The sequence below is a fragment of the Lingula anatina genome, chromosome 1 (genome assembly GCF_051362555.1).
Source record: "Lingula anatina isolate TDL-2025a chromosome 1, LinAna3.0, whole genome shotgun sequence".
NCBI classification, from domain to species: Eukaryota; Metazoa; Brachiopoda; class Lingulata; order Lingulida; family Lingulidae; genus Lingula; species Lingula anatina.
Genome location: NC_141767.1, coordinates 5,625,248 through 5,636,888, shown reverse-complemented (window position 1 = coordinate 5,636,888; position 11,641 = coordinate 5,625,248). Strand labels below are relative to the sequence as shown.

Below are 11,641 nucleotides of genomic sequence, written 5' to 3'. Positions count from 1 at the left end.
TGTTTGACAACAACTCCCTTGCACTTCACAGTTTATTAATACCCATTTAGATAAGATTTTTAAAAAAATACTGCTGGCCATTATGGTATGATAAAAACAAACATTGCAGAAAAAAATTACAAATGACAGCTCCAACGTATTTAGATACAAGTAATATAATGAACCAAAGGGAATGTAAAAATGGCTCTCTTGTTCATTCTAAATTATCATAAATATTCACACATAAATTATCAAACTACAATCCCATTCAATTGCACTTTAAAATGAAAAAGTATCTAGATCCCTAATAAATACCTTAAAGTAAATAATGTCCATTTGTCAGAAACACTGTTGGTCAATTTCAAGCCAAGATTTACTGATTCAGGTAATTTTGCAAATAACTCAATATAATAATAATAATAATAATAATAATTTATTGTCATATTTATACAAATATAAAATGAAAGTTGGTATGATCTGTCGATAAAATGTGATACAGTGGAATTATTAAAATACATTTTGTTCATTAAAAATACGTACTGCTGATGGATAAAAACTATTCTTAGTGCGCGTGGAGGTTGCTTTTAATGACCGCAGTCGGCTTGTTGACATATGCATAAGTAGGCTATTCGCTGGGTGACCAGGGTCACTCGTGATTGACTTTACTTTCTTGAGCACTCGTCTCGTATACAAACATTCAATAGACGGCAGGTCCCTACCTACAATGCGCCTGGCAGTTTTTACTACGCGGTTGAGGCGATTCTTGTCCTCTACTGTAGCACTACTGTACCAGACGGTGAAAGATTGTGTTAGCACACTCTCAATCACAGCCCGGTAAAACTTTGCCAGCAGTTCTTGGTTGACATAGAATGACCTCAATCGTCGTAGAAAGTAGAGTCTTTGCTGAGCTTTGCGGACAATATCATCTATGTTAATGTGCCATTTAAGATCATCAGATATATGTATGCCAAGAAATTTGAAATGTCTGACTATTTCAACCTCAGAACCATTCAGCGTAAGATGGCTAATTTCTGTTGGGTTTTTCCTAAAATCTACAATAATTTCTTTTGTCTTTTTAACGTTAAGCTCGAGGTCGTTTTCAGAGCACCATGAAACAAGGGCCGAAACTTGATTTCGATAGTCAGACTCGGAAGTGCTAATAAGGCCAGCGCAGGTGGTATCATCCGCAAACTTAACAATCAAGCAATCAGGATACGAAGCCACACAGTCGGATGTAAACAGAGAATATAAGAGAGGCGAAATGACGCAGCCCTGAGGCGTGCCAGTATTTATCTCTATAGTCTTGGAAAAGTTATTGCCGACTCTGACCTGTTGTGTACGATTAATTAAGAAATTTAAAATCCAATTACTTAGTGATTTACTAAAATGGAGAGAGTTAATAAGTTTTTCGTGAAGTTTAAAAGGCGATATCGTGTTAAAAGCAGAACTATAGTCAATAAAAAGTAACCTTGCATAGTTAGGGATTTTACGATCCAAAAAAGTAAGAACATTATGTAGAGTAATAGCAACAGCATCTTCCGTCGACCTGTTTTTTCTATATGCAAATTGAAAAGGGTCGAAGGACGTCGGTAATTTTGATTTCACATGTTGCATAACAAATTTCTCAAGCACTTTCATAACAATGGAAGTTAGAGCTACAGGCCTAAAGTCATTAAGACAGGTAACAGGCGTGCGCTTTGGAACAGGTATTATCACAGATTGTTTAAATATTTTTGGCACATAGCTAGAGCGTAAAGACCAATTGTAGATGTTGCACAGTACACCAGAGAGCTCATCGGCACATAATTTCAGCAACCTAGGTGTAATCCCATCCGGACCTGCCGCTTTCTTAACTTTCAATCTTATAAGACCAAGCCGGGTGTCTTCTTCCGACAGCTGGAAGGGTGCTTCTTTATCTCGGGAACAGATGATAGGAGATATAGTATTTGGTCTGTCGAAGCGGGCGTAGAATTCATTCAACTTGTCTGGTAGGCTGGTGTCATCCGTGGGTGAGAGTTTGGTTTTAGGTTTGTAGCCGGTGATTTTGTTCACTCCCTGCCAGAGCTCACTAGAATTACAGCTGGAGATGTCTGCCTCAAGTTTATCTCTATACCGCAACTTAGCGCGCTTGATGGCCCGGCGCAGGTCATATTTTGACCGCTTGATAGCGTCCAAATGTTCACGTTGCTAGAAATGAATATAACGTAGGACCTTGATGGGCCCTAGATATTACTATTTCAACAAGTAAAACTGGATGCAAAATACAAAACTACTTTCATACTACCTATCTGAACAGTCAAATGCTTGTAAAGTTGAAAATCATTCTAGAATGAATTGCATAGACCTACTTTCATTAGGGAAGACTAAGGTGTGAGTAACAACATAATAAAATAAAACAGATCAACCACAATGCCTAAAAATAGTACTAGATATATCCTTTAAATCAGGGATAAGACTGCCATTTAGTGAAAAAGTCGAAAAATTATGGTTTGGGGTCCAGGGGGGCACATAGGCCAGTGATATTTTTAGCTCCAAAAAAGTTGGAATTCCACCAATGATCAGAAAAATCTCATCCCTGTTAAATATGTGTAAGACACCACTCACTAGTATATACATGGACAGTGCTTAAATACCCCCACTTTTAATCTATGACATTTAAAATACACTGGGTTTTAGTTATCTAAAAAGGCAGAATCATTTATTTTTCCATTTCTTGCTTGACCAATGGTCTGTATCTAAGAAACCAAGATTACTTTCAGCTAGAGCTCTGGGTACCTATAACAGCCATGAGCATATTACAATTATACAGAAATGAATACCCACTGAGATAATGCTATCATAACCCTTGACCATTAAAAAATAACATTCTAGTATTTAAAAAAAATACCACTTGTGTTCCATTGTGTGTGTGAAGTGAGTCCTCAAAAATCTTCAAAATCATGAAATATATTTGGTAAACATAAAACCTTTGATTGTAAAAATTATCCACTCCCTGTAGTCCTCATTGATGTACAGGTTTGTGTACTTATCCCCTTTCCATTTGTGCATGCATGGAATCTATGGGTTTGGAATGCTTTTCTCAGAAAACAATTGAGCATTTTTTTTAGCAAATGAGACCTCATTTTGCAGAGCATAAATTCTTGTCACCAAGACCATATTTCACTCAAACCATTTTCTTACTCTACTGTAACAGTGAATTTGAAATTTACGTAAATTCCAAGGACACTATTTTTCAACACAACTTTGATAAAGTTGACTGAGAATTGTTTAAATGGACCTAGTTATTACCTAATAAACATGTTCAAGGTATTGCATCTATATATCCTTTTGTAAATGCAAACACAGTTTATTACTTATGTATCTTTTTCCAGATGCAACTTTCCAATAGTCTGAACACATAACATTCGTTAAATGCAGTGATGTGTGCTAGACAAATACAGAACATATACTAGGTTTATTCTGGTCCAGTTACAATAATGCTGTGTCTACAGTAGCCCAGTTACACACTCAAAACAAAAGTTTTGGTCCAGTCAAAGTATCTTTTCATCCACTGTTATTGACCTAATAATTCCCACCACTGACCAGATCAATTAAACAGCCAACTGCTCCAAAGTAACCCTAAGAGTAAAAGTCAAATGAAAAGGTTTTAGTTTGATCAATAAATCAATTAGATATTTATAAGAATGCTAATGTTCTTCTGAAGTGGCATAGTATTTACATTCAAAACGTCTTTCTTGAAATTGTTTTTATGCCTGCAACTAGAAGACTAGAAATTGTGAACTTTTATAATCAAATTATTAAGTAAAAGGTGCATGTGTTAGAGTATTGTTACAAAATTACCTCATGTTCCAGAAACAAAGCCTTCATTGCACCCTTAGACCAATACTCCATTGCATATGCCAGGAGTTTCATAGATATGGTGTTCACTCGCAGAAAATTTCCAACAAACACAACTCTTTCTATGCCCTATAAAAAAAACATTAAGTTCAGAGACATAAACAGATCCAAGTACATCTCACAAGGAAGTTTATGTAATTATATTGGATAATAACATACATCCAGATTTTCTGAAGGATACATTATACATTAAATGACCACAAAATGAGCCCCAACTGTCACTTTTTAACCCAGTGTGAGTGAGTGTTTTTTGTGTGGTATATAAAATATTTCAATACGACCTTAAATTACACATCAAGGGCAATGTTATGGTCAGTTTTGAACTCTCTTCAAATGATTTTATATTTATTTTTCATTTATGGCCTACTGGTTCTGTCTTTAGAACTAAATGTTCAGGTCTTAAACTTGAAAAATTCAAAATCTTTCAATATTCCATATATCATTAGTGAAGAGTTTATGACCCAGCTATTAACTTACTTCATTGACTGCAGACATCCGTGCTATGGAACCAATGTTATTGGTAATGGTAACCAGAGTGGCTTTGGCCAAATCACATTTTGACACAGTGTCTCTCTTATCTGGATATATCATGTTCCCAAAACTAGAGGAAGATAAGAGACAAGAGTCATGACAAAAGCAAACTATGTTTCTGGTGCTACAAAAATATACCATCAAAATAAAAGACTAAAAAAATAAGCAGTTCAGATAATATCAAAGTATTTAACAAAGCACTTGATACTTATCAGATACAGTAAAGAAAAGATAACTGAGATCATAATAGTGTTTTCACTACATCAAATAGTAATAACAAATTCATATCTGTAACAATAAGATGGCTGATGTCCATCACTGGATATGTTGTTTTTGTTTTTGAGTAATACCTGCTGGCAACTAAATCACCAGGCAAATGGAATTTTTCATAGTCCCCACCATAGATATCCTTGACCAGCTTGTCCACGCTGTGGTGGTCCCCCTGGGCCGCCAGCTGTATGGCATCTTCAAATGTCTCACACCCTGTTAACAGGCAGCAGAGACCTAGGAATGTACCACCTCCTAGACTGAAATCAATGATAATCCATTAAAATTTCAAACCATGAATACAAACACAGTTTTATAGCCATGCTATCCTATATAAGAAGAAAAGTAAACATTTAATACAAGAAAAGTATAACAATCAAAGAGAAGGATTTTCACAAATCATTCCGACTAAACCTTCTTTATTTTAAGTGGAACATTTACATGATTCTGCAATATTTTTGTTTTATTTTTTACTACTTGTATCACTAATAAATTCTGTATCAAAACATATAGTTTAGAGTGCAGTAAAATGTAACAATGTACAGTACAGAGCTTAATAAACTATCACTAATCAATGTTTACCCGTAAAACCAGATAATTTCACTACATATATCTATACATTACCTGGTCCCTGTCACTCTCCTGTACTCAGTTGGAGAGCTGACGGCCAGCATACTAACCCCTGACCCTATGTTGACCACCAGGTAAGGGTAGGGGTCCCGAAAATCAAAGGGCACCTTTTCACACCTCTCTGGCTCTGTGGGGTGCTTCCAATAGTAGCATTCATCCGGATTATTTCTGTCAATGTAGTGTATTCCTTTGATCAAGGTGTCTAGTTCATCCAGTTTGTTCAGTGACAAATTGACTTCCTGCAATGATAAGAAAATAATCAGTTGGTTTTAAAAAAGGGAAATTTTCTTTTCTAGTTGATATATTTGCTTAATGTAAACATTGCATTCTTGTTACTTGATTTTCAATTGTAAAATTGAAACTGCTCTGATTCTTTTATGGTTGACTAAAATAGTTCAAAATTTTATTCTGAGCTTAACATAGACACAAACACATACACACATTAATAACCTCCAAGATTTCATATAAAAACACCTTCTTTCTCTCCTATTCATATCCTATTCATATAATCACACGTGCAATCCAAGCACCAGCATGGTGGCCCGCCAGCAAAGTGCAAGCAAAATTGCAGTAAGAAACTATAACTACCACAATAATTAACAATACATGAGATACAGTTGCTATATGCAGACACCATTGCCAACTGATTTCATATGATATACTTAAGTGAAAAAGAAATGGAAATTATTTAATATCTATGAGTGATTTTAAATCTACATTTAAACTAAAATCTACATCTTAACCCTTTCTTACATATACAACTGTATAAGAGAAGGTCTGTATAAACTGGTATGATATATATTCACCATGTGTGGCAGGCTTTCAAATATAATACACACATAATTCATAAAGATTTATCTTATAACTTAAATCTCAATACGTTATATACTGAATGGCTGTGGATATGAGCACCAACCCATCTTGTTTCAATGTGAACAAACAAGACCTGTATTCTGCCCTTCAAAAACAAACTGAGATTAAGTAAGTAAATATTTGAACACCTTTTATGAACATCTTAACAGGAATGCATTTTCTCATCACCCGTATAATTTCTTAAATGCTTTAAATCACAGCAAATTTGTAATTGAAATCCCACTGATACTTAAGGTACACAAAGGAGGATTTTCGTGCCAAAATTGATATTTAATGAATTACACTGGGGTAAACAGCACCCCCCCCCCCCAAATACTGAGTCTTTAATTGTCCTTAGATAAGTTCAACAAGAAGTGATCCATGCACATTGTGTGCCTTTGAGAAATCTTTTAATAATAGACCAATATTTACCATTTTGAAGTCTTGCTCAAACTTGTGTGCTCCACCTCCTGTGGCACATATAGTTTCTGCCACACTGGGGAAATTTTTAGCTTTAGCCAGTTCAATGAAAGCTCCCATACCCGCGGTTGGGAACCTTATGAAGTGTATAGTCCCTGTCCTCCCATCAAATGATTGGTTTTTCATTTCCAGATGGGTGTCTCTTATGCCAGATTTACCATAGGCTTTATTGCCAGTGAGATATTTGCGTATAGTCCTGATGGTTTCATGCTCCTCACCCTCCTCATCATCTGTGAGATCCGTAGGCTCAAAGTACACCAGCTTGGTCAGAGTGCCTCCAATGTCCATGCCAAACCATGGGCATGCTACAATAATATACATAAATATTAGACAGTGTTCTAACAGTTAGACTTGATCTGATGACCAGAACATATATCTCTTCTTCTAAATTGACTTCATATTAAATCTAGATTTTTTAAATTTAGCCTGTCAACCTTAATTACTAGTATATTTTAAAACATTGCTGAATGTTAAACTAAATAACCAATGTACATAAATCATTTCATATAAATCTGAGACAAAAAAAGTAAACTTCTATAATGCAAGCATCATTTTAAAATATAAAGTACAGTACTGGTAGGCAATAAAGCATCCGTCTATGTACCAGTAAGGCTTCAAGCTACTGGGGTACAGTACATCTATTGATATTTTAAAAACCCAAATGCATGGCGAACCATTACATTATAAGTATTAACATTTCAAAAGTCTGGCCACTTAAAATATTATTATTAATATTATTATCATTATTTTGTAACTTACGAGGCGGTTGCTCTATCCTTGCCATACGTTGTTTTTTATCCCTGATAACTTAACGTGAATACAAGACTGCTATCGCGAAGAAACTGCTGATCTGTACGCACGTCTACTCTATTTGTGTTGACACAGTAAAACCGCGGCCCACATCATACAGTATATGTTTTCCACTCGATATTTTTCGGCAACACTTTTTACAAAAACAACGATAGAATACTCAATGGAATTATTCAAAGGTGATATTAAAAACATTCACTTCTCATCAGTCATGCAGGTTTGTCTGTGACTGCGTTGCTCAAACTGTTGACAAAGACTGCAACTATGCAAACGACACACACATGTCGTAAGATAAGAACAAATGTACACATGTCTCGTAACCTTTAGCACCGGAAGTATACGCGGTAGTGAAGATTCGCAGAAAATGGCCGTCTTATTGAAAAATTAGTTTTCTATAAAATCTATTAATTTTATACAAAATTTTTATTTTGCATAAACTAGAAATACAAAATAGTTTTTGAAGAGTTATGGGGATATTTTCTTCCCCTGGAATAACTGATATTTGTCACCCCGCAGCAATTAGGTCACATTAAACATGAGAAGAGCGATGGCAACTTCATCTGGGGTAGGAAGTGCTTTGCGAGATGTCTTAGACAGGATGACAGCAGCAGTACAGAGGAGACCTTCGGTACATGTCCAATATAAAGATAAATGTTACAATGCATGTGACTAAAAAGTAAATGCAATCGAATGGTGTGGTCTACAGTGTGTTTGCTTGCATGTACATGTACATGTTCCTGTATATTACAGTAGTACAGCAACGAGAAAGTTGATTGATCTTAACTTTTGTCATAGGGGTTGTATTATTATTATTTTATAGGATCTTCCAGATTTACACCCTAGACTTGTTGCTGTCAGTAAAACAAAGCCACCAGATATGGTGCTAGAAGCCTATAACTGTGGCCAGAAACATTTTGGAGAAAATTATGTGAGTTTTTTTGTTTATATTTAATTTAACCTGGAGTATTACATACTGTTATGTACCTTTACATATACATATGAGATGAATGTCCTAAACTTATATAATTTTGTACGCTTAGACAGCTTAGAAGTTGGAGGCTTCACGTATAGAACATGTAGTTAGAGATCGTCAACCAATAAACCATTAAACTGGTCATTATGTGGACTTGGGTTTTCTTTGCGCGACCTTACGTAAAGCTGACACGAACCGTGGAATTTTGAATTGCGTTATCCACTAAGTAAGTCTAAAACATAATGTCCTATTTCGAGCCCACGCTTGAATTAAGCGTACAAAATTATATAAGTTTAGGACATTCATCTCATATGTATATGTAAAGGTACATAACATATTTTAATTATTTAAATTGCACACGTCCACCGAAGTTACATAACTACAGGTAAGGCCATAAAACGAGTCGAGTGCACAAGCAGTCGACTCTAATCAAATTAATTTACATGTCTGGGAATTATATTTGTGAACACTACAATACACTGTTCACATATTGCTGAAAAATTAATAAGGAATAAATAAATAAATGACTTGATGAATAGATACTCAAGTATACATAGCAATTGTGTGCTCAAATAGAAAATTACTTTGTTAACTTGTTTATTTACCAGTATATTATAACTACCATGCATGAATGCATGTATGAAAGGGCAAGACTTTTGTTTATTTACAGGTTCAAGAATTGGAACAAAAAAGCAGAGATATGGTAGGTACCTATCCATGTACTTTGTATTCAATGCCCCAAATGCATTGTTCAGTATATAATTTTATTTAAAAGCATGTAGTTGCTTAACATTTAAGACCCATAGTTCATTTAGTTTTATTTCAGTTTGTTGAATAGAGTACAGCATGTTTTATTATAATAACCCTTTAAAAATACTAAAGGCTTTCTATGTGGGAATTTTTCTTAAAATTAAATTTTCTTTGAAAAATGAGCAATTTTCTTCTGCTCCTGCATCATTGCTTGACCCATCCCCACACCTAAGCATGTTTAATGTTTTTGTTCTGAATTATTTACTTAGACCACCAGTCACTTAGACCACCATGTCCTTCTACATTTCTGAGAGTCAATTTCTATATCATTTGCAGACATGTACAACTGTACATGTAGCAAAGAATGGAATGTTCAGTGCTGGATTTTTTTTTCCATTTTTTAGGTTTTAGAGAAATGCGAAGACATCAGGTGGCATTTCATAGGACCACTACAGAGCAAAAAAATTCCTAAAGTTATAGGTATCTAGTTCAGGTTAAATCATCAGCTTAAATTATAAACTTTTTTACCAATAATACTTGTAATCTTTCGGATTTCGTTGTTGTTGTTGTTTTGCCTCTAATAGTGACAAAGATAGAGCTGACTTTATGCAGATTTGATAAGATTTTATTTTCTGTATTTCAGGTGTTCCGAATTTATTTGTTATAGAAACAATTGATACAGAAAAATTGGCTACTAAACTGAACACTGCATGGGGAAAATTAGAAAAGTCAGACAAACTGAAAATCTTTGTGCAAGTAAATACAAGTAAAGAAGAGAGTAAGTTGTTTAATTTTATGACATAAATCTGTGCTGAACCTGTCACACCCAGCGCACTGTTGAACAGTAACATTTCAAGGGACTTATATTTGTAAATAAATTAGTGCCATTTTAGATACTTTTTGAAAGTTTGGAGTCATGTATTTAGATTTAGCACAGACATATTAATCTGAGTGTAATCTGCTGTCATTCAATGCAGCTTTGCTTGACTGTAATTACATATCACATAAAACACAAAAGACTTCTATATCTGACATATCATAACAGCTGTTATCAATTTTTATCATTTCCAAAGATAAATCTGGCTGCTCTCCTGACCAGTGTGGTGCTTTAGTTTCCCACATCATATCCAGTTGTCCTAACCTGAAGTTTGAGGGATTGATGACAATAGGTGCATTAGGATACGACCTGAGTAAAGGGCCAAATCCAGATTTTCAGGTATAATTATAAGCTTTTGAGCTGTTCCATGGTATTTTTTCCCCTTCGTAACATCTTATTCCACACATAAGGTGTTTCATCTTTACGTAAAACTGAAAAAAGAAAAATTAATTTCAGAATTTGCATCTTAGCACTCTTCAACTAAGCTAGTGGGAACATATTTGGCAGATATTTTATGAATAATAAGATGATATTACATGTAAAATACTGAAAGGTGACACTGAATGTAAAATACTGAAAGGTGACACTGAAATTAGGGACAATCCTATAGCCAAGAACTGTAACACTGAAATTTTTATTTCTAAAAGAACTTTTAAGGCTCACAGTTCTAGTGTTTTAAACCTTTCTCATAAATCCCTTAGTGTGTGTGGTGTTGCATTAAAAATATCTTCTTTAACAATTTCATTGCAAAGAGATGTCAGACAAAATTGTAATAAGCTCATCCAAAATACATTTATAGAAAATATGTAGAAACAATTATTTTACAGGAACTAATAAGATGCAGAAAGGAGATATGTGAGAGCCTTGGTTTGAGATTGGAGGAAATAGAACTGAGCATGGGCATGTCTAACGATTTTGAACATGCAGTAAGTGAACAGCATGGTGGGGATTTCTTTTGTATGAGATGTCAAATCCACCGTTTTTTCTTGTTTTTAATAAAAATTAAAAGAGCTTCTCATATGCATACATAAAGTTGATATTTATTTCATTTACCCCATTTTAACTGGAATTTTGTTCACAAAAGAAGAATATTAATATGACGAAAGTTTTTAATCATTTCTCTTTCAGATTGAAGTTGGAAGTACCAATGTGCGAGTGGGAAGCACTATATTTGGTGCACGCACTTATCCAACAAAGAAAAGTGTAGACTGTGCAGAGACAAAGGATGAATCTCAAAGTACTACTGACCCACTTGATAAAACTCAGAATGACATGGAAAAACTTACTGTCAGTAATCAGACTTTAAAGTGAAGGGGCATGTGTTGAAAGTTCACATAAGACGATTCATTTCCGATATTATTTATAGATTTTTATCATAGAATTACTTATACAGAATACACTAAGAATATTAGAATATAAGAATATCTCCCTCTATGGAATTCCCTACCCAGGTTACATATTCTGCAGACTTTATTTTGGTGACAGAGATTTTGCATTTGTGATGTACTGAAAAAATATTCTTTGCCTTGCAATATATGCTATTGTTTGTACTTAAAAATGGTTATATGACGAGTATAAATGTCACAACAACACCA

The 11,641-nt window shown here is 34.5% G+C and overlaps 2 protein-coding genes across 2 annotated transcripts; one reads left to right on the top strand and one right to left on the bottom strand.

The window, feature by feature from the left end:
• Positions 1 to 18: 18 nt before the first annotated feature.
• On the bottom strand, positions 19 to 7,790 carry LOC106176544 (pantothenate kinase 3). The gene is made up of 7 exons (XM_013558976.2): positions 7,396 to 7,790; positions 6,589 to 6,941; positions 5,299 to 5,543; positions 4,758 to 4,934; positions 4,354 to 4,477; positions 3,820 to 3,945; positions 19 to 3,597 (listed from the first exon to the last, which is right to left on the bottom strand). Exons 1-7 carry the CDS (start codon positions 7,418 to 7,420, stop codon positions 3,541 to 3,543), a joined length of 1,107 nt encoding a protein of 368 aa, XP_013414430.2. The 5' UTR covers positions 7,421 to 7,790; the 3' UTR covers positions 19 to 3,540.
• Positions 7,791 to 7,934: 144 nt separating this feature from the next.
• LOC106176546 (pyridoxal phosphate homeostasis protein) lies at positions 7,935 to 11,641 on the top strand. The gene is made up of 8 exons (XM_013558979.2): positions 7,935 to 8,074; positions 8,267 to 8,374; positions 9,090 to 9,122; positions 9,574 to 9,649; positions 9,813 to 9,947; positions 10,243 to 10,385; positions 10,874 to 10,972; positions 11,175 to 11,641. The coding sequence occupies exons 1-8, from the start codon at positions 7,982 to 7,984 to the stop codon at positions 11,355 to 11,357; spliced, it is 870 nt and encodes a 289-aa protein (XP_013414433.2). The 5' UTR covers positions 7,935 to 7,981; the 3' UTR covers positions 11,358 to 11,641.